Source organism: Dasypus novemcinctus, chromosome 11 (assembly GCF_030445035.2).
Source record: "Dasypus novemcinctus isolate mDasNov1 chromosome 11, mDasNov1.1.hap2, whole genome shotgun sequence".
Lineage (NCBI taxonomy): Eukaryota > Metazoa > Chordata > Mammalia > Cingulata > Dasypodidae > Dasypus > Dasypus novemcinctus.
This window is the reverse complement of record NC_080683.1, coordinates 86,872,270-86,895,578: the sequence shown is the minus strand read 5'-3', so window position 1 is coordinate 86,895,578 and position 23,309 is coordinate 86,872,270. Positions and strand designations below refer to the sequence as shown.

Below are 23,309 nucleotides of genomic sequence, written 5' to 3'. Positions count from 1 at the left end.
CCAGGGCCTCCTGACCCATGTGATGAGCTGGCCCACATGCAGTGCTGATGCGCGCAGGGAGTGCTGTGCCACACAGGGGCATCCCCTGCATAGGGGAGCCCCACACGCAAGGGGTGCACCCCATAAAGAGAGCCGCCTAGCACAAAAAAAGCACAGCCTGCCCATGAGTGGCGCCACACACACGGAGAGCTGATGCAGCAAGATGACGCAACAAAGAGAGACACAAATTCCGGGTGCTGCTGACAAGAATACAAGCAGACATAGAACACACAGCAAATGGACACAGAGAGCAGACAACTGGGGTGGGGGAAGGGGAGAGAAATAAATAAATCTTTAAAAAATATATATGTGATAATGGTTAGACTTGATGATAACACAATATAATGGTATAACATGCTGTTGATTTATGGATGTGATTGTGGCTGACAGGAATAGTTGAGGGAGATAAATGTCAGTTGGAGGACAGCTGGAGGATAACAGGGAATGTTTAACAATGATTTTGGGGGAAACGGACTTTGGCCCAGTGGTTAGGGCGTCCGTCTACCACATGGGAGGTCCGCGGTTCAAACCCCGGGCCTCCTTGACCCGTGTGGAGCTGGCCATGTGCAGTGCTGATGTGCGCAAGGAGTGCCGCGCCACGCAAGGGTGTCCCCCGCGTGCGGGAGCCCCACGCGCAAGGAGTGCGCCCGTGAGGAAAAGCCGCCCAGCGTGAAAAGAAAGTGCAGCCTGCCCAGGAATGGCGCCGCCCACACTTCCCCTGCCGCTGACGACAACAGAAGCGGACAAAGAAACAAGACGCAGCAAATAGACACCAAGAACAGACAACCAGGGGAGGGGGGGGAAATTAAATAAATAAATAAATCTTTTAAAAACAAAAACAGATGAAGATTGTGGTTAATAATATAACTAAAGATATGTTTCCTACTTCAAGGTGTTAAGAATGTTTTGATACATGGAGACTCAACACGCTATTGGCAAAAGAGGTTTACATAATTACTTAATTAAGTAAACCTATGAATCCAATATAATCTAATATGCCCAGAGGAAAGGATCAGTTTACAAACATAATCCAATATTTCTTTTTAGAATTCATCAATAATATCAAACTGCTACAATGAAGAATGAATGAATGAATGAATATGAGGCTTGGTTTTGTGAAATATGCATATGATTAAACATTTTTTGTCTTCATTTTTTTCATTAATAATGAGACCTTGACTCTATCATTTAACTAATCTGTGTTCGTATGTGTATCTTTCTGAATACTAGAGAAACAACTGAATTTTTAGTTGGCATTAGATGAGATAAAAGTGCCTAGACAGAATTTTTTAGGAATAATGCTCCCATAACTGGCTGACCTGCCCGTTTGTTACTCTATTTTTCTGAATTTGAAAGTTATTTTTTTAAAAGTGGGGTATTTAAGACTCCAGTTATTTATTTATTTATTTTTAATTTAAAAAATTTTAATACAGTTCAAATCAGCATGTGTGGTTCATTTCAGCTCCTTTACTGCCAAACCTGGGGGCAGGGACTGCTTCAGTTTCTCTGCCTTCTCTTTGTCTGTGATGACCAAAGTATAAAGATATCTGCTGCAGTGAACTTTAAATTTCACATTATCCTTATTTTTCTTGATCTTGACAGATTTGGCATCCTTTCGCCTGGCTGTGAGCAGGAAGTCCTTGGTTTCCTCAATTTTACGAGGCATGGTGACGAGGCGCACTGGGAGGTGGGTGCAGACCCGCACCCTGGATTATTCCCCGCTTCCCTGTGCACAGCCTGAGAAACACTAAGACTCCAGTTACTATTGTTGAATTGTCTCTTTCTCTCTAAGTTCAGTTTTGCTTCATGTATTTGGGGCTCTGTTATTGGGTCTATATATGCTGTGGTTTTTACATCTTCCTGATGGATAGAACCTTTGCTCGTTAGAAAATGTCCTTCTTTGTCTCTGTTAACAATTTTTGTGTTAAAGCCTATTTTGTCTGATAGTAGTATAATGACCCCAGCTCTCTTTTGGTTACTGCTTGCATGGTATATCTTCTTCCATTCTTTTACTTTCGACCTGTTTGTGTCCTTAAACCTAATGTGTTTGTCTTATAGACAGCATACAGCTGAATCTTTTGTTTTTGTTTTTTTTTTAAGGCAGTACTGGAGATTGAACCCCGGACCTTGTACATGAGAGGCAGGTGCTCAAACACTGAACTATGTCCTGAATCTTTTTTTTTTTTTTTTGAGGTCCTGGAGTCAGGGATTGGACCCAAGACCTCATATGTGGGAAGTCAGTTGTCAATCACTGAGCCACATCAGCTCCTCTGAGTTGGATTTTTCATTTGTTTGCTTGTTGTTTTAGGAGGCATGGGGGACAGAACCCAGGACCTCCCATGTGAGAAGTAGGTGCTCAACCACTTGAGCCACATCTGCTCCCACCCTTTAATCTTTTTAAAATATATATTCTGCCAAACTCTGACGTTTGATGGAATGTTTTATTAACCTTTTTTTCTCCCTCCCCCTCCCTGCCGCCTTGCTGTTTTTGCTGTGTCCATTCACTGTGTGATCTTCTGGGTCTATTTCTTTTTTTGTCTTCTCATTTTTCTTCTCTAGGATCCACCAGGATTTGATCCTGAGGACCTCTGATGTGGAGAGAGGTTCCCTGTCACTTGCACGACCTCAGTTCCTGGTTTCAGTTGCACCTCGCCTTGACTCTCCCCTTCATCTCTCCTTTGTTGCATCATCATCTTGCTGTGTTATACACTTGCATGGGCACTTGGCTCACTGCGTGGGCACTGGCTCTTCACGTGAGCATGCCTTTACTGGGAGGCCCCAGGGATCAAACCCCGGTCCTCCCATATGATAGGTGGAAGCCCAGTCACTTGAGCCACATCTGCTACCCTATCAGTTAACCTTTAATGTAACTACTAAGGTTGGATTCATATCTGCTATTTTGCTATTTGTTTTCTATATGTTTTATGTCTTTTTTTGTTCCTCCATTTTTTCCTTATTTTATGTTAAATAAATTCTATTGTATCATGTTAATTCCCTTATCTTTTTTTTTTTTAAGATTTATTTATTTCTCTCCCCTCCCCCCCACCCCCACCCCGGTTGTCTGTTCTCTCTGTGTTTGCTGCGTCTTCTTTGTCTGCTTCTGTTGTTGTCAGCGGCATGGGAATCTGTGTTTCTTTTTGTTGCGTCATCTTGTTGTGTCAGCTCCATGTGGGTGGTGCCATTCTTAGGTGGCTGCACTTTCTTTCGTGCTGGGCAGCTCTCCTTACAGGGCGCACTCCTTGCACGTGGGGCTCCCCCCTATGCAGGGGACACCCATGTGGCATGGCACTCCTTGCGCGCATCAGCACTGCGCGTGGGCCAGCTCCACACAGGTCAAGGAGGCCCAGGGTTTGAACCGCAGACCTCCCATGTGGTAGAAAGATGCCCTAACCACTGGGCCAAGTCCACCACCTCTTTTTTTTTTTTAAAGATTTATTTTCTATTTATTTCTCTCCCTTCCCCCTCCCCCCACAGTTGTCTGCTCTCTGTATCCATTCAATGTGTTCTTCTGTGCCCACTAGTATTATTAGCAGCAGCACCCGGAATCTGTATCTCATCTTGCTGCGTCATCTCTCCGTGTGTGCGGCGCCACTCCTGGGAAGGCTGCACTTTTTTCATGCTGGGTGGCTCTCCTTATGGGGCACATATCTTGCACGTGGGGCTCCCCTACATGGGAGGTGCCCCTACGTGGCACGGCACTCCTTGTGCACATCAGCACTGTGCATGGGCCAGCTCACACAGGATCAGGAGTCCCTGGGTTTGAACCCTGGGCCTCCCATGTGGTAGGTGGACACTCTATCCATTGAGCCAAATCTGCTTCCCTCCTTGTCATTTCTTTTACTACATATTTTTTAGTTATTTTCTTAGTGATTGCCCTGGGGATTAAAATTAACATCTTAGTTTACAACAATCTAATTTGGGTGAATATCAACTTAATTTCAATAATGTATAAAACCTTTGCTCCTGCATAGCTCCATTCCTTACTTCCTACTTAATGCTATTATTGTCATAGAAATCACATCCTTATACATTACATGCCTATGAAGAAACAAGTTGACACATCAGGTCTGCTTTTCCTTAGAAAAACCTACTTACAAGGTTGGCCCTTTATTGGTGTCTGGGAATGTGAATTTCAGAAGGGTTCCTAGAACCCTAACTAATAAATATGGCACAGTGTGCCTAAACTATTTGCACAAACAGTATGCTGAATACCTTACTTTTTTTGGGGAGTCTAGAACTTAGGTATGTGCCAGGCAGAGGGTGCTGATGTGACCTGCCCCTAACAAAAACCTCAGCAGTTGAGCCTTTAATAAGCTTCCCTGGATAATAGCATTTTACTCATGTTGCCACAGCCCATTGCTGGGGGAATTTAGCACATTTTCTGTGTGATTATACTGGAAGAAGACTTTTGGAAGCTTTCCCGATTTCTTCCAGACTTCACCCCATTTGATTTCCCTTTGTTGATTTTGCTTGTATTTTTCACATAATAAACCACAGCTGTGAGTACAACTATTAGCTGAATACTATGAATTTTCCTAGCAAACCACCAAACCTGGGAGTGGACTGACTGAATTCCCAGCTACACAGATTTATAATTATTACTTTATGAAGTTCACTTAAATCAGATGGGAGAAAAAAGTGTTATAAACAAATAATACATTTATACTATTTTATATTTACTTATGCAGTTACTTTTTTTTTTTTTAGGAAGGTAGTTTTCCCCTACAGAAGCAACTCTGGAAAGTGAGCACCACATTTGTTTGCTTGTTCTAGGTTATGATTCAAGGCAGGTGTTTCAATTCCCCTTATCCCTTTCAGTGTCTTCCCAGCTTTTTCAGCATTGGGGTATCCTGGAATCTTAATGCCTGTGTAATTACTTTTACTGGTACTTTTTATTTCTTCATGTGAATTTAAGTTACTATCTAGAGTCTTTTCATTTTGCCCTGAAGGTCTCCCTTCAGTATTTCTTCTTCTTATTATTATTTTTATCCCCCACCCAACCAAATGGCTCCCTTATCTGTCTACTCATTGTCCACTCATCTTCTTTAGGAGACACAAGGAATCGAACCCAGGACCTCCCATGTGGGAGGCAAGTGCCCAACCTCTTGAGTCACTTCTGCTCCCTGCTGGTTATGTTGGCCGCTCATTGCAGCATCTGCTCATTCCAACATCTGCTCATTGCAGCTTCTGTTCATTGTGGTAGTTCCAGCATCTACTCATTGCAGCATCTGCTGGCTGTAGTGGCTATGGCATCTGCTCGTTGTGTCTGCTTGTGTTTTTTAGGATGCACCAGGAACCAAACCTAGGACCTTCCATGTGGGAGGCAGGCATCCAATTGCTTGCCACCTCTGCTCCCTTGTATCTCTTTTAGAGCAGGTTATTCTAGCTATGAACCCTCTGTTTTTGTTTACCTGTGAATGTCTTCATTTCGCCCTCACTTTTGTAGGAGAGTTTTGCTGGATATAGAATTCTTGGTTCTTTAAGAATTCTTTGAATGCGTCATACTATTGCCTTCTGGTTTCCATGGTTTCTGAGGAGAAATCACCTGTTAGTCCTGCTGAGCATTCCTTGTACATAATGAATTACCTCTCTTTTGATGCTTTCAAGATTCTTTCAACAGTTTGATTATGATGTGTCTAGGTGTAGATCTCTGGGTTTATTGTGCTTAGAGTTCATTGAGCTTCTTGGATATATAGATTAAAATTTTTCATCAAATCAGGAAGCTGTCACCCATTAATTTGTCAAATATTCCCCCTGCCACCTTCTGTCTCTCCTCTTTCTGGGACTCCTGTTATGCATATGTTGATCCACTTGATCGTGACTCACAGATCTGAGATTGTTCATTTTTCTTTTTTCTTTTTTTTTTTTCTGTTTTCTGTTTGTCAAACTTGCTAACAACTATTGACTTATCTTCACATTCCCTGATTCTTTTGCTAACTCAAATCTACTATTGAGTCATCTTTAGTTTGCCAGGGCTTCTATGACAAATACAATTTATTTGGGGGCCTAGAAGTCCAAAATTGAGGTGTTGGCATGGCCATGGTTTCTCCAGTCTGTAGCATTCTAATTATAGAAAATTCTCCATCATGTGGTAATTGCTCTCTTTGGCTTCTACTTCCATGTCTGATTTCCTTGATTATAAAGACTTAAGCAATATTTGATTAAGGCCCACCCTCATTCAGTTTGGCCACACCTTAACTAATAATAGTAGCATATTCAAGGATCTATTTATAAATAGGTTCACACCAAGACTGGGAGTTAGGACTTGAATATCTTTTTTGTGAGAGACATGGTTCAATTCTGAAATAGCCCCTCTAGTGATTTTTTTTCAGTACATTAGCTTCTTTTAGTTCTTTGTGCATATGTTTTTTTAAATCACTGATTTAAAGCCTTTAGTAGTTTCAATGCCTCTATTTCCTTGGGGATAGTTTCTGTTGACTCCATTTTTGTGATTATGTAGCAGCTTGACATGGTTATGAATTCAAAAATAGGTATTGGATTTTGTAATCTTCTCTGTACCTGGGCATGATTAAGTTATGATTAAGGCTTTGATTGGGCCACATCATTAGGGCAGAGTCCCCACCCACCAAGGGGTGGGGACTCACAGATAAAAGGCATGGCAAAGGACAGTTAAGGGCTTCAAGGAGTTTGATGCTGAAGCTGGAGCCCCAGGCAGAGAGACAGAGCCGTTCATCTGATAGTCTACAGCTGACCTTGTGGAGAAAACAGGAACGAGAAGCAAGACCCTGGAAGGGAGGAACCCAGGAAGCCCGAACCCTGGCAGACATCGGCAGCCATTTTGCTCCAACATGTGAAAATAGACTTTGGTGAGGGAAGTAACTTATGCTTTATGGCTTGGTATCTGTAAGGCCCTACCCCAAATAAATACCCTTTAAAAAAAACAACCAATTTCTGATATTTTGTATCAGCACTCCTTTGGCTGACTTAATACAGTGTATGTACCATGCTTTCTTTGTATGTTTTGTAATTTTTCACTGAAAACTGCACTGAATAATAAACTGAATAATGCACTGTAGCAACACTGGAAATCAGATCCTCCCCTCCCAGGGCTTGTTGTTGCTGTTGTTATTGTTGCTATTTGTTTAGTACTTTATTGAACTAATTCTCTAAAGTCTGTATTCTTTATGTGCCACCACTGAAATATTTGCTTGTTTAACTTAATTGTCAGCTACTGATTATACAGCAGTTTCTTTAAATGTCTGGAACCAGTTGAGAGCTATGTGTTGGACTACACCTTCAACGCTTAAGCAGGCAGTTTACAGCTCTGTCTTAACCTTTACTTCCTGCTTACACAAAGCCTCAAGGTCAAAGTGAGAGCTTAGGACCATCTCAGGTGCTTCCTGGTCATGTGCAACAGCTGTAAGCATGCTTGTGTCCCCCTAGATTTCCAGAAATGTGTCAGAGCTTTTCAAGGCCACTTATGACATCTCATTCCCTAGTTTTTTCTTTAAACATTTTTCTTCTTTTAAATTCTTGTTTGCCTCCACTGTTATCATTGCCTTAGGCAGCTGCAAAGTTAAAAAATTGATTTTTTGACAGACATTCCTGAGAAAAGGCTGTTTGCAATGGACAAACACTGAAATCAAATAACCCCTTCAAGAGGGGATTTCCAGAAAAGTGCCAGTCAGGTCAAATAATGACAATTTTGAGAACTTTGCTTTTGGGAAGCTCCAAGCCTATTCTACTCTCTCCTGTGGCTTCTAGGCTTCTGTTTTTCACTGTGTTTGCAGAGCTGTTGGTTTTCAAAGCCACTGAGAGCTTGGGAGAAAAGGCAGGAAATACAGCCAGTTTAAAATGCCATTAATCTCACTGTTCTTACTGATGTTCAATCATTTTTCTTTATTAAACACTCCCAGACTCTGGTTAATTTCCAAAGTTCTGAAAAAGTTGATTTTGAAAACTTTTGCCAGTGTTCTCATTGCTTTTATGGAGAGAATTTTGGGAGGTCTTTACTTTGCCATTTCTGCTGACATCAGCCTTCTGATCGTAATTTTTTTTAAAGTAAATTTCAGCTGGCCCAAGGCCTCATGTTTCTGTCTTTTAAAGCTTTCAATAGCCAACACAGTATACTGTCATTCTTCCAGTTTCATCTAACCTTTACTTTTACTATATCAATTCTGCTCTTGCCTCCAGAACCAAGGATGGTTGACTTTTTACAAACGATAGTCTAATTATCAAAGGATCTTGATATTTAATTCTTCCTTTTTGACAATTTTAAATAGTTTTAGTTAAGATTTTCCATTTTCCACTTACAAAACAGTGCTAATAAAGTGCAATGTTACATCCTTTCCCTCTATACATATTCTATAGTAGAGAATGCCCAAGAATTTTTTATAGGAGCTGAAATTTAAACAGCCACAAAATGTGCTACAAATTTGGGTCCTTCAAATTTTTTTGTGAACTAATGCTAAGGTATGCTGGTAGATTTAATCAACCTTTTCTGTCAAGGGCCCAGAAGCATCACCAGATGGAGGTGCTCCACCACCAGGGAAGCCTTCAGGCATCCCCCTTTGCATGCCTCCTGCACTCTGTTGCTGCTTTGCTATGATGGGGTTGCAGGCTTTCTCCATCTCTTTCTGCTGATGTTCAAATTCTTCTTCCTCAACAGTCTGATTCTTGAGCCAATTGACTTCATTACATTTGTCAAGAATCTTGTCCTCATCATTGATCTTGCCTTGAAGTTTCTCATGTTCAACTGTTGCTTTCATGTTAAATGCGTAAGAATCAGCAAATTCTTAGGGGATAATTTTTCCCTCACTTTTGTACTCTCAGCTTCTTGGACCATGCTCTCAATGTCTTCTTTGCTCAAATGGCCCTGTCATTAGTGTTGATAATCTTGTTCTCTTTTCCTGTATTCTTACCTATATAGCAGTGATGTTGAGGATGCCACTGGCATCGATATCAAAGGTGACTTCAATCTAACTTTAAGTAGAGAATGTTAACAACATACCTTAGTAGAAAAACAACTCTTCACAAAATTTGGAAATAGCCATTCACACCAAAAGTTGTATTTATTAATAAATTATTTGTGTTACAAGTACCATGTAACTAACTGCCTTAGGCTACAGATCAAGAATCAAAGCCAAATAAAGACACTGTCAGATTCACCTTGAAGGAATTTATTTATTCAGTTAGTATTTATTGACTATGCACAACTATGTGATTATTCCAAATCCCACTGATTGTGCATTTTGGGTGGATTTATGCTTTCTTAATATGTATCAATAAAACCGATTTGTTTAAAAAATACTTATTGACTATCTAAAATGCAAAAGACATTATGCTAGATGTCATGAAGAATTCAAATATTACTAAGATAGGTTTCTGCCTCTCAAGGAATTCATAAACTAATAGAAGAGATAAGGTATGTTAAAAACAGCTAAAACAATTTAGTATCAAATGAGACCTTAAGTTTTAATCACTGTCTTTTTTCCTTGGTCATCACTAAAAATACAAAAAATGCCAGGTCACCTTTCTGGTAATAACTACTTTCCTAATTCATCTCCAGAGCAGCCTAGGAAAAGAATCCTGAAACTACTGATGTTATTGTATTGGCCATGCTAGGCTTATTCAGTTATTCTTCCTAACCACACCAGGATCACTATCACTCCTACCATTTTAAAGTTTTTCATTGATTCATACATATTTACTCAGCTTGGCCTTCTTATTCCTCCACTAACTTTTGGCTTATTTAATTTCCTTAACCACAACGCTACTTGAAAGAGATACTGTTCTTGAAAGTTCAATAAATATTTAGAAAGCACTTGCTATGAAAATACAAATACTGCCCTACCCTTGAGGAGTGTACAGATCTGGGTCAGTTTCAATTGATTGACTTTTCTCCTAATTATGGGTTGAATTTCCCTTTTTTTCTTTTCATGCCTGATAGATGTTTACTGATGTCAGACATTGTGAATTTTATCTTGTTGAGTGTTAAAATACTCAAGTGTTTTCTGGGACATACTTGTTACTTGGAAGCAGTTTGATCCTTTCAGATCTTGCTTTTAAGCTTTGTTAGGTGGGGCAATAGCCACATTTAAGTTAATTTTGTCCCACTACTGAGGCAAAATCAGTAAACTACATCAGTAGTAAGTTGTAAACTTTGAGCTGCAGGGATTGTTCAGGTGGATTTTTTCCCCCTGCCTCTGATGGTTTTCTGACACACATGGGCTTAATCAGTACTCCAGGGGGTCCCTCTGCAGTATCTGGACCTCTATCTTGACAACTCATTAATGATACACAAGTATGGGTACAATAAATACAGACTCACTTGCAAAATACCAGTGCCTAGAAACCGTAAGTTATCATTAACAAAAGGTCTATAATCACTCTGTATTGTATGAATAATGTAAAATATAATGCTATAAAATTTTATTAATAGCATTTACTTATTATTTCAGAAGGAAATAACAGTCGAAGTCATAAAGACAGTAAATCCACTTCTAAAACCCATGACATTTCTGAAAGATAAGAATTTACATGCCTGAAACATTAAGAAGCTTGAACAGGTTCACCTAAGCTGTTGGAACAAAGGGAAATGGAAACAGCAGATTCTAAACAACATGAGTAGAGGAGTACACAGTATTGTCAACTGTTTTGCTAGATGGCAATATCAATAAATTTGTTATGAATTTGTAATGAATGAATGGGTGGATTTTCAGACATTTCTCTAATGACCATAAGAAATCATTCTTCATGATGCACCTTAACACTGTGACCCTTCTCAACAGAATACCATTATTTGTAAGCAAAAGCAATAATAATTAAGTGTGGCAACTACACAGAGTCCATGGTTCTAAGATAATCTGGAAAAGAAACCTAATAAATTAGTAAAGAAGTTAATCAATGACAGAGAAATTAATATACAAAGTTCTACTCTCACAAACTTGAGTTGAAAAATAAGACTTTATTTTACTAAATTCCAAACATTTATTATTATTAACAGGTGAAGAGCTAAAATACATCATGATCTCTTCAGAATGTTAAGACTTTATTTTCCTTTCCAATTTAAGGTAAACTACATTATAGTCTAGATCAGTTTCTTTTGCAAAATTACACATCTCAAGAATTTTCCACCCTACTTCTCTATAATTTTCACATTTTCTAAAATGCATAATTTATCAATGAGAATTAAGTTAGACTGTAACAGAGTGATTTTGAGAGACAGAAGTTTATTTTTTTCTCATGTAAAGAAGACCAGAGACAGGCAGTTGCAATTGCCTCTCTGCCTTAATAGCAGCAGTGGTCATAGGTTTAGAATGACATTCAAGCTCATAAACCCAGTAAGCCTTGTGGGACCCAATCTGGTACCAGGCTTACTTAACATTGCAGGATAGGACACACAGCATGGCAGCATGAGGCTTATTTTTAGAGGAAGATATCTTCTCTCTGGCCTCCCAAGTGTAACCTCAGGTTAAGGAAACAAGATGATTTGGGCAGGTGTAGAAGCTACTCTGGCTTAGAAGATTCATGATTTGTAAGAACCATTATCTCTTAAAACAGCTCATGTGCATAGCTTCCAGGAATCTTTGCAATGAAGAACTCTGTACTTAGGGAAACCCAAAGCCTTTTCTTTCCAAAAAACATTTATGGTAGTTGTCACAGTCTTCCCAGTCAGTCCAGATAGTTTACCAGTAAGGTGTCATTTTTAAACATACACAATATTGCCTGGTATCACAGCTGGCATTCCATAATTATCTTGTCTAGTGACTTTCGGAGAAATAGTGTTAAGATCATTTTACCAGGAAGAAAGAGAAAGGGTTTTGTTAACCCTTTACTCACAGCAGTCCAGGGCTGATATAGCATACTACCAAGACTTAATCTTCTTTCTTTTTACGCTGTAACTCACGGTTTCTGTTTCCAAGGTTACTTTATGGTCCAAGAAGCCTACTCCTGCTCTAGCCATCACATCCACATTCCATGTTTGCAGCAGGAAGAAAGAAATGAGCTTGTCTACTTCCCTTTACACCTGTGAAGTTTAAGGAAACTTCCCAGAAGCATCACTCAACACTTTCAATTCCATTCACGGCCAAATTTATCATATGGCCACATGTAAGTACAAGAAAGCTGGGACCATTAATGAAGAGAGAAAGACAATGGATTGGGAAATTAGCAGTCTCTCCTACATATTCGTATGGTGGGGAAAATGAGCTTTTTAATTAAACAAAAGCTGAGACTGAAAAGTCACATAAAAAATGGGAAAGACATATGCTTATGATTTGGAAATTCTCTCAATCAAGGTATGGTGATTTCAAGCTATGTACTCCAGAAAAACGTAATCCATTTCTGTGGGTGTAAGCCCATTCTAAATAGGACCTTTTGATGAGGTTATTTTGGTTAAGATGTGGCTCAACTCAATCAGGATGCGCCTAAATCCTATTATTAGAATCTTTTATAAGTAGAATTGAGACAGACAGAGAAAGCCAAAGAAGGAGCAGCCAGAAGCTGAAAGTCAACAGAACCAGTAAAAGAAGGAAGAAGCCAGGAAAGATCACCATGTGCATCCCTACGTGACAGAAGAGCCAAGGACCAAGGATCACTGTTGGCCAACCCCAGAACGCTAGTTTTTGGGAAGAAAGTATCACCTTGATGAGGACTTGATTTGGTTGTTTCCCTGCCTCAAAACTGTAAGCCAATAAATTCCCATTGTTTAAGCCAACCCATTGCATGGTACTTGCTTTTTAACAATGAGTAAACTAAAATACAAGGTAAGTTATTTTCCCAATTAAATAAAATTATATAATGTATTCTTAACAAAAAATCCCCATCCTAAACAACAGTTCTCTACTATATTAAAACAAAGTTATATATCCATCAATTGTGAGATATAATTAATGTAAAGTGAGTTTAAATGATTAGGTTAAACTGAATGAAAGTACTGTGTTTTTTGTAGTAAAAAACAATCAAATACTGGCAATTTCATAAAAGGCCAACCTATAACAAAGTATCAAAGTTTGTGAGTAATTTATTTACAAAATATAAATTACAATACATCTAAATTCATCATCATAATAAAATGACTCTTATTCACACCTGAATTCCAATCATCTTTCCCAGTTGGGAAAGGAGTGGAATTACAACTGGAGTACCAAGAATTGTACCTGTATTCTTAAGCAGTTCAAAATTCTTTTTCTGCTTCTAGAAACAATACTTACTGTGGAAGACAGAAAAATACCACCCCCCCCCCCACAGACATCCATGCCCTAATGCCTAATATTACACCTGTATACGTTAAGTTATGTGGTAAAATGAACTTTATAGAGGGAATCAAGGTTACACACTTAAAATAGGGAAATTACCCTGGATTATCTATATGGGCTCAATGTAATCATATGGGCCCTTATAAGTAAAAGTACAAGGTAAAGGGCCAGTCAGAGAGATAGGATGATGGAAGCAGTAAAAGATTTAAAGCACGACAGGGACTTGACCTGCTGTTGCTGGGTTTGAAGATGGAGGAAAGGGGTCATAAGCCAAGGAATGTGGCAGCCTCTGGAAGGTGGGCACAGCTTTCAGCTGACAGCAAGGAAATGGGCACCACAGGCCTACTGACTTCTGCCAACGAATGAGCAAGGTAACACACTTCCCCCTGGAGCCTCCAAGAGGAGTACAGTCCTACAAAAATGCCTTGATGCTAAGGTGACACCCATGCCAGATTTCTGACCTATAAAATGTAAGACTATAAAATTGTATTAAGTCAATACATTTGCAGCATTTTGTGACAGCTTCAATAGAAAATGAATACACTTACCTTAGTAACCTCCAATTTAAAGGACTCATCAGAGAAGAGTCTAAGTCTCTATAGTTGATTGAACTTTTTGTTTTTAATTCAATTAATGTCTGGTCCTGAATGAATCTGCTATATTAAGTTTTGCTATAACTGGAAAAGTATGTAGCCAATAAAAATATGATATATAAATAATTTAAAGAAACAAAGCAAATTACTTACATGAAAACTCTAAAATATTCATGACTAGTTATGAGAAACATTTCATCTAGGAGAGGCTTCTAAGGCAGCATCTTGAGTTTCCATCAAAACAAAATCTTCTGTCTCAGAAGAAGGGATATCAATAAGAGGACCAGAATCCTCTATTTCCAAGTGCAGTGGTTTCCCCTGTTCGTAATTCAGGTTTGAATTGTCTTTCATTTGAATCTCTTGCTCTTCCAACTCCAAAGGTTTATCTGCAGCTGGAGCTACAACTTCTTCATCTTCATTTTCATGTATAAAGCTACAGATCATGTTGGGTCTATAGGAGAAATCATTATCTTTAATTTGCAGCCACTCCACACCACCTATGGGGGGGGAGGGATACCAACCAAAAAAGAAACAGGAAAAAGGAATTTTAGTTACTGTGGCAGTTTGATATTCTTTATGAATTCCTATAAATAGATATTGGATTACATTTGTAAACTGGGCTGTCCCTCCAGGCATATTAGATTATATTGGATTCAGAGGTTTTACTTTTTAAATCAGATTAAGGTTTTGACTGGGCCACATCATTAGGACATTGCAGCCCCACCCCCTTGGTGGGCAGGGACTCATAGAAAAAAGACATGGCAAAGGACAAGAATTGAGAGTTTTGATCCTGGAGTCCGGGAAGTAAACATACAGGAGAAGAACACAGAGGAATAGACAGCTCCACAAACACAGCACAGGCCCCAGGAAGAGAGATGAGCTGTTCACCTGATAGTCTACAGAAGACCTTGTGGAGAAAAGCAAATCTGAGCCCAAAAACAATCAAACCCGGGTGAGGGTGAAAGTGTAGAGAGCCTGATGGCCTACATTTGATACTGGAAGATGCTGGGACCACAGAGCCATAAGAGGAAGAGGAGGGCTGAACATCTGCAGCCATCTTGCTCCAACATGCGGCAAGAGACTTTGGTGAGGGAAGTAATTTATGCTTCATGGCCTGGTAACTGTAAGCTTCTACCCCAAAGTCAACAGATTTCTGGTATTTTGCATCAGCACCCCTTTGGGTGACTAATAACAGTTACTTAACAATATTTTTCTTTAATATAAATTTTTATCCTATACACATACATCAAAGTAAAACCCCAGTTTAAATCAAGGAACACAATGCCTATAACTACTGATAAAATAATCATGTCATTTCCATCTTTCATGGAGACACTGGCATGCCTATAAAGTACACTTTATCAAAATCACTAAAAGTAATCAATTTCAGTTACTATATCAAACCCTTCCCCAGAATTCAATTCTCATCTCATATTGAGAAATAATTTGCACTCTCAATGCTAATTCATGCCTAAGAGTAAAGCAAATTTGTCACTTGCCTACAATTTTTTCCTTATCTACTCAATTTTCATAATACAACTGAGTAGTATTGTATTACTTTATCATCTTCCAAGTCAGGATTCTACTGTTGGAACTTCCAATTATAAAGTAAGTCATTTCTCAACAAACAAAACAAGTTGAAAAAATTGTTCCTTTCCATACTCAGTCAAAGCCCTAACTTCTCTATGAACCCCTCTAATCAAGAATTGCTCCAATAATGTTACTTAGTTTTCTCTTTTATCCTTATTACCCTTTTAGCTAAACATTTGAAGTAAATCCTCATTAATGTCTATAGCAAGCCCAAGCACAGTACTTGGCATCGAACAGATAAATTTAAGTTGACTGAAACAGTGTTGAGTCACATTCATTCACATCTGTTTCAATGTGATTTATTTTAGAGTGCAAGTTCCTAAAAAGCAAAGATCACATCCCATCTTTATTTTGTTCTGCCTCCAGGATATTGCCACGTTTGGTAGAAAGCATCCAAGGTCTCCAATGATCCTCACCTCATGAAATTCATGACCCCGTTTGGGCCCCTCCCACAATTTCCAAGGCTAATTGGTAAAATTATGGCTCTCACCGTGTTGACTCCTGTTCTAGGGAAAGCCAGCGACCATGTTGTAAAGATACTTGTGGCCATCTGAGATGATTTTATGAATCCCCAAAAGAGAAAGATTATTTTCTAAACTAATCTCTTCCTGTGGGTGTGATACCCTTTGAGTGCATTAAATTCGGTTGAGGGTCCTTTGATTAGATTACATGATAAGATCATTTAAGGGCTTTTGATTGTACATCAACGAGGCATGACTCAGACTGAGTCACTGTCCCCTTGCTAGGTTTCATATAAATGGAAACACAGAGACAGACACAAGGAAAAGGAAGCCACCATATTTGATCCTGCCATACAGAGGCTGAGAGAGGAGGCCCATTAAAAGAAAATTCCTACACCAGGTTTGCCTACAGCTGCAGAAAGGCAGGGACCTCAGCGGAGATTGGCAGCCATCAGCAGCTATCGTGCTTCATCATTATGACAGCTGACTTTGGTGAAAAAGCACCTCTTTTGGTGTCCTGATTTGGATTTCTCATGGCCTTGGAACTGTAAGCTTTTATCCCCAAATTAACCCCTTTTATGAAATCCAATTCATTTCTGGTACTTTGCATCAGCAGCCCTTTGGCAAACTAAATCAACACTCAAGCAGACCTGTGGAGAGGTCCACGAGAAAAGGAACTGAGGCCTCCTGCCAACAGCCAGTACAAATATACCAGTCATGTGAGTGAGCCATCTTATTTGATTAACAAATCCCCCAAATCTTTCCAAAGACCTATCAGATTATTAAAGATACCAGGAAGGGAAATTCCATATCTTCCCTATATAAGAATGTCTAATTGATAGCAGTATCTAAGTGCCTTTCAAGTTAATTTAGAATTTCAAGTACCTCTTCTTCCTATTATTTTTAACAGGGTACCTAAAAGAGTGGGTTGCTTTGGGATATATATTTAAGAGCAAAGGTTTGTTATATAACTGTTCAGGATGTATAACTAATTTCTATATAATCAATGTACCTTCAAAATATTTATTCCTTGCTTGAAATATGTCTAGTTATGAACACTCATGACTATCTTTATTAGAATCATTATTTACTAGAGTTTAATATATGTTCATCAAGCCATAAATGGTTATCTCTTCAGCCCCACAAACATGTGCCTGCTATAGACACAAGAAACACTAGCTAAAAGTCTCTAGTCTGTGATGAATAGCAAGCATTGAAGACTAAATGGATGCTAATTAAGAACTAGACTGAGGACTAGCAATTGTGGTCCTACAGTCTCATCCCATTCCCCCCACCCCCCATCCTCCCACATGAAGCTAGTTTCTTTCAATTAGGAGCTTCTTGGGGAAGGTGATGGTTAAGTTCATAAGTCAACCTGGCTAGGTTATGGTGTCCACTAGTTTGGTCAAGTAAGCCCTGGCCTGATACTATGAGGATACTTCATGGATTTCAGTCATTAATGTTTATTGCATCTATGGCTGATTATAAGTATAGTCAACTAAGGAGAATGCCTCAGCAATGAGAGAAGTCTCATCCAATCAGTTGGCCTTAAAGGAAGAACTGATGATTTCAGTAATCAGAAGGAAAAATTTCTATCTCTATTTCAGCCAGCCAGCTTCTCTCCAACTTGCAATCTGCCTTATGGAATTCAGACTTGCCTATCCCCACAGTTGCATGAGCCAATTCCTATAATGAATCTCATAATATTTACATTATATATATATAATTCATACACATTTATTTTATATATGTCCTGTCGGTTCTGTTTGCCTAGAGAATACTGACTAAGACAGAGAAGGTTGCTACAGCTGCCAAAATTTCCTAGGGGATCACCTGTGATCATATCTTGGGTATCTAGGTCTGCTATCTTCATATCCTCTCCATTTATAAGGAAGTTTTTCTTAAAAAAGACTAAATTCCCTAGGGATTGGAAACCATAGCAAGTTTCTTGGCAAACTTTGTAGGAATTTCCAATGTAAAGTAGATAAAAATTTCTTATATGTCCCCAGTGCTGGCTGCTATAATGAAGTTCAACTGAATTTTAAGTACTTGGTACTTTTTATGGAACACCCTCAATTTTAATCATTTGAAACATTATATAGTTATTGCTACAAAGTACAAGGAATGTCCTGGCAGCGAAGTATTATTGTCAAGTCCAATACTGAATCACCGATTTTCAGAGAATTGAGTAAACTAACCAATGTTTTCTTCTCCTTCCTTCTTTTCTGTCAGAAGAGTTCTTGTCATGCTGAGCTTCTTCATTGTATGGTATTTATATTTTAGCACTGTTTTATTATTGCCTTCTGCATCCACTAGAACATAAAATGAACTCAATTATCATACTGCTTGATGCCATTAAATAAAATAACCATGTTAATCCTGGTTACTTCCAGTTGAGGAAATTAAACTATTTCCTCTCAAGACAGTATAGTAAATCCAAGGTTTAACTCATCCCTTTTGTCCAAGTACAGAAAAATGACAGATAAAATACCTAATAGTAGAAGGCACAACAAAACTAAAAAATAGCAAACACCTCCAGAGAAGAGAAATACAAAGTTGTAAGTGATACTAAAGTCATGAGCCTGCCAGGGACCAGCCCTGAAAGAAGAAACTGGGGCCAGAAATTTGGACCTACAAGACTATAAGGTCAAAATTCTACCACTCAAAATGAAGGTTCAAATTCAGGCTAATTGCTTCAAGTCAGAGAAAGTCTCAGGTGGGGGCATCCCACTCATAAAATAAGGCTGAAATAAAAATTGCTGCTAACTTTTTGCCTTATTTACAGCTTTCTAGAAAACTGTGGGTCTAGGCAGGAGAGACAATGAGGCTCTGAGCAGTGAAGCACTGTAAATTTCCCTATACTATTACTGTGAATGTAAACCAATATAACACTTTAGAGATCAACACGGTGATATCTTTATCATATGAAGTTATCAATATTTAACCAAAAATAGCTCAGTCATCAACCTAGCATTCTATTTCTAAGTTTATACCTTAGGGGTATTTATACACACACACACACACACACACACACATATATATATACAGGCAAGGAGACACAAGAATATTTATAGCAGGATGATAGTGAGGGTAGTGTAACATTGCACATGTGATTAATCCCACTGAATAGTGGCTTGAGATATATTTCCACAATTGAAAAAATAAAAGTGTGACTAAAAAGACAAAGACAAATAAAATACATGATCTTGGACTGGATCTAATAACAGAGAAAACAGCCAAAAGGACATTATTAGGACATATGGGGGGAAAAAAAAGCCAAGAATATATAAATTATAAGCTATATATCAATGTTAAACTTCTTGACCTTGAAAACTGTATTTAACGTAGATAAGATAGTGAATATCCTTATATTTAGAAAATGTACATAATAGTATTAAATGGTGAAGGAGCATGATGTATACAACCCACTCTCAAATGTTTAGAAAACAGGTAGAATGATACAGTAAATGTGACAAAATGTTAAAAATCGGTAGATCTGGATGGGGGTGTGGATTCTGTATTTTTGTAACTGTCCTGTAAGTTTGAAATTATTTCTAAATAAAAGTTAACCTCCTGGGGAGTGAGTGTAGCCCAGTGGTTGAGCACCTGCTTCCCATGTACAAGGTCCCAGGTTCAATCCCCAGTACCTCCTAAAAAAAAAAGTTAACCTCTCTTCCTCTCTTCCCTTCAAAAAAAAAAAAAAAATTGTGGCAGTATATTTGTATTGAGGTAATAAGGATAATTAAGAATATAGACTCTGGAGCCAGACTACCTAGGTTCAAATACTGGCTCTGCCATTTATTTCATGTATAGCCTTGAGAATGTTAACTCCTCTGTGCTTCAGTTTCTTCAACTATAAAATGAGGAATAATGGTATCTATCTCTAAGGATTAAATGAATATATGTAGCATTTAGAACAGTGCTCGTTATATAGAAGGCACTCAATAAATATTAGTAGTAATTATTGCTGAAATGGAAACACTCAAGGTATCCATTAATTGTGGTATAGTCATCAAATGGAATACTAAGCAGCAGGGAAAATACACCACAGTATATGTATCAACATGTATAAACTTCAAAAGATATCTGGAAAAAAAATCTGAGTGAAAAAAAGATACAGTATATGCTATAATTTATATCAAGTTTGAAAATAGACAAAACTGCTATTTATTGTTTGTGGATACATACATATATAATATAAAATCAGGCACAGGAAAGAGAAACACAAAATGCACAACAGTGATTACCTCTGAGACAGAGAGAAGGGACTAAGTTTGGAGAGGAGTATACAAGAGGCTTCAAATATATCTGGAATGTTTTAGAACTATAATCTGAGTTAAGTTGACAAAATGGTAGGATTTCATACAGCTAGACAATAGTAAATGGGATATGTAATATTCATTATAAATAAGTATGCCTGAAATATTTCATAGTAAAAAAAAGTTTGGTTAGAAGAGCAATCACTTACCATGTTCCACATTTTCTTCAAAGATAACACAGGTCCCAAGTGTGTCTGCAGGAAAATGTGAAGGTAACTTGTTGAGAAATAACAGAGCTATCTTCTCTAAAAGGCCTATTTTTAAAAAAACAGTAAGGAGTTTCATCTTCTGACATCATCCTACCTTCATACTCCCCAGCAAACACATAGCTGTCCATTTGTAGAATGGGCCTCTCAGTGTCAATTCCCTACATCAGAATACAGGATCATAAAATCATCATTAGAAAAAGCCTTCATCATGTACCCTTGCTATCGAGAAGACTGATCGACAACACTGGGGACCCTCAAAAGTTTTGTTTGAGCTACTTCAAGATACACCAAAACGACTCCACCTTAACACCACTTGAAGACTACTTAGTTCATACCCAAGTAGCCTGGTCTATTTCAACCAACATGCTCTTCAAATTTAAGGTAAGAACTGTTGAAGTTTTGTCAATAGTAGTTCAAAGATTTTGAAGTAAAATGATGAAACAGATGGTAACATGTCATAGCTTAAGTAAATAGCAGAGTGTGAGGCTTCTGATGTCTTTTGATAGTTATCTTCCCCTCCTTTTCCAGTTTAACCTCCGTGTGTGTATTTGACTTACCCCCTTTCCATTTCTCTGCCCCACCTCACTTTCTAAAGACTATATATTTTCGAAATACATCATATTGTTACATATCAAAATATATCAAAAGATTACCGTCTCCAAATTTTCACATTTCCCTCCAGCCACACATTCAGAGATCCAAGCACTAAAAAGGCATTTTTTCCTATAGGCTCCCATATTCCCCTGGTACTTCTATGATGATCCTTAAAAGTTCAGTGCTTTCATACGAAGAATAAATCTATCTTTGGAGATGGGTATTTCATTATTCACTTCTGTTCCATTTAATGTAAGAACTCCCCAATTCTAGAAGACTCACCAAAATCTTGCATTTATTTTCACATTTTGAGAGAAAGTCTGAGTCAATAATTCCTGACAATTCCATCAGAACCAATTGTTCCTGGTGGAAGAAAAATGGGTTAACAAGCTAGCATGAGGGAAGAGGCAATTAACTAAAGAACTCAAAAATCCCCATTGCAGTCATCGTATCTTTATGAAAATTCGGTCCTGTTTGCAACGAGAGGAAGCAAGTGGCTTCCCCGTATTTTCCCATTCTAACTTGTGGCAAAAGAGGCTGAGGCCATTCGCTCCCCAGCTCCGCGCGCCGAGGGACAAGAACCCCGGGAGGCGCCCACGGGGCCTCCTTCCCACCGGCTGCATCCAGTAATTTCCTTCCTGGCACACAGCCGGGAAAGTCACCTCGACCGCCGGCCGGGCTTTCGGCGTACCACTTACTTCTTCCTCCTCCTCGCCACCATCCCGACCTCGCTCCTCTGCCGCCGCCATGATCCGGCGCCCCGCAGCACCTCCCAGGGTCTAGCCACGCCCGCCCACGGCCGCCATCTTGAGTACGGGCGGCAGCTCCCAGGAGCTGGCTCTTCTCTCGCCGCGCCCGCGAACCTCTTCTCCGAAACGTGAGATGGCGACCTACGGCAGAGGACGGGCGCCGGTGGGCGCCGATAGCTGCTACAGCCTGCGCCTGCGCCTCCGCCTCCGGCCCCGCCCCTGCGACACCCGCCTCCCGGCCCCTGCTAGTTGCTTTTCCGAAAGCCGGAGGAGGCCTCTGGCTTGCGCTGAAGGAGGGCCCCCAGTCGCACGTGGGCCCCCCGCCCGAGGTTCTGGGCCCCGGATTCCTTGGGCTTCCAGCCGGGTGGGAGGAAAAGACTGGAGAGGGAGAGGGGATCAAGAAGGTCCTAGCGAGGAAACCACTGTAGGAGGGAACCGGAGAGGGCTTGTGTTGGCTAAGCATATATTTATTAGAAAAAAAATTCTTAATGTGTAAGCATCCTCAATTCAGCGTCCTCCGGAACAAATTAAAGAGCACATTTCATTTAACGGGTAAACTGTAAAAACCCCAAAATACACTTGGGTTTCAGGTTCCAGGAGCATAGGCCCTAGGAAGGGTGTGTGAATGGACGACCGATCAAATGCCCATCAGGTTACCTTAAGTGCTTAAGAGAAACAATTGCTCTGGGAATTGGCCCTGTCATTAGGGCGTCTGTCTACCACATGGGAGGTCTGCGGTTCAAACCCTGGGCCTCCTTGACCTGTGTGGAGCTGGCCTGTGCGCAGTGCTGATGCACGCAAGGAGTGCCCTGCCATGCAGGGGTGTCCCCTGCATAGGGGAGCGCCACGTGCAAGCAGTGCACCCTGTAAGGAGAGCCGCCTAGCATGAAAGTTCAGCCTGCCCAGGAATGGCTCTGCATGCATGGAGAGCTGACACAACAAGATGATGTAAAAAGAAACACAGATTCCCATGCCGCTGACAACAACAGAAGACACAGCAGATAGACACAGAGAACAGACAGACAGACAACTGGGGTGGGGGGAGGGGAGATAAATAGATAAATAAATAAATAATTGCTCTGGGAATATAAAGAGACCCCGGGAAGAAGAGTTTGAACAGACTTTTTAAAAGCAACCCCATGAATTTTCTGATTATAAAATAAATGGTCTTTGTACTTGAGACAGAATGATGTAGTGGTTAAGAGCATGGGCTTTGGAGTCTGAGACCTGTCTGGTTCTGCTGTTATTAACAGCAAGGCCTTAGACAAATTGGCTCTGGTGAGGATGAAGTAATATGTATATAAAATGGATTTGGCTCAGAACTCAGCACATAGTAAACATTTAATAAGCATTTAATCTATTAATAATACAAAAATTTTGGATTATGCTTTTAAAAGACATTTTAATATATATGTTCTTCCAGACTTGACACACACACTCTTTCTTACAAAAATGTGTTCAAATTGTACATTCTGTTTTGAATTAGCTTTCTTCACTTTATACATCGTGGATGTTTTTCCATATTTTCCATGATA

At 39.4% G+C, this 23,309-nt stretch overlaps 1 protein-coding gene, 1 long non-coding RNA gene and 1 pseudogene across 3 annotated transcripts in view; 1 reads left to right on the top strand and 2 right to left on the bottom strand.

Moving 5' to 3' along the window:
• Positions 1-8,331: 8,331 nt before the first annotated feature.
• Positions 8,332-11,965, bottom strand: LOC101417722 (heat shock cognate 71 kDa protein pseudogene; annotated as a pseudogene).
• GTF3C6 (general transcription factor IIIC subunit 6) lies at positions 10,947-22,105 on the bottom strand. Of its 2 annotated transcripts, none has more exons than XM_004461212.4 (6): positions 21,724-22,105; positions 21,308-21,388; positions 20,526-20,589; positions 20,372-20,416; positions 18,102-18,215; positions 10,947-14,349 (listed from the first exon to the last, which is right to left on the bottom strand). In XM_004461212.4, the coding sequence occupies exons 1-6, from the start codon at positions 21,772-21,774 to the stop codon at positions 14,048-14,050; spliced, it is 657 nt and encodes a 218-aa protein (XP_004461269.1). In that variant the 5' UTR covers positions 21,775-22,105; the 3' UTR covers positions 10,947-14,047. The 2 variants fall into 2 exon arrangements, with proteins under 2 accessions (XP_004461269.1, XP_071074730.1); XM_071218629.1 differs by having other exon boundaries at positions 21,717-21,999.
• LOC139440004 (uncharacterized) overlaps positions 20,601-23,309 on the top strand; it is a 20,929-nt gene continuing 18,220 nt past the window's right edge. The window contains exon 1 of the long non-coding RNA XR_011650112.1: positions 20,601-20,812. This is a non-coding gene — a long non-coding RNA (uncharacterized lncRNA). The remainder of the gene's footprint in view (positions 20,813-23,309) is intronic.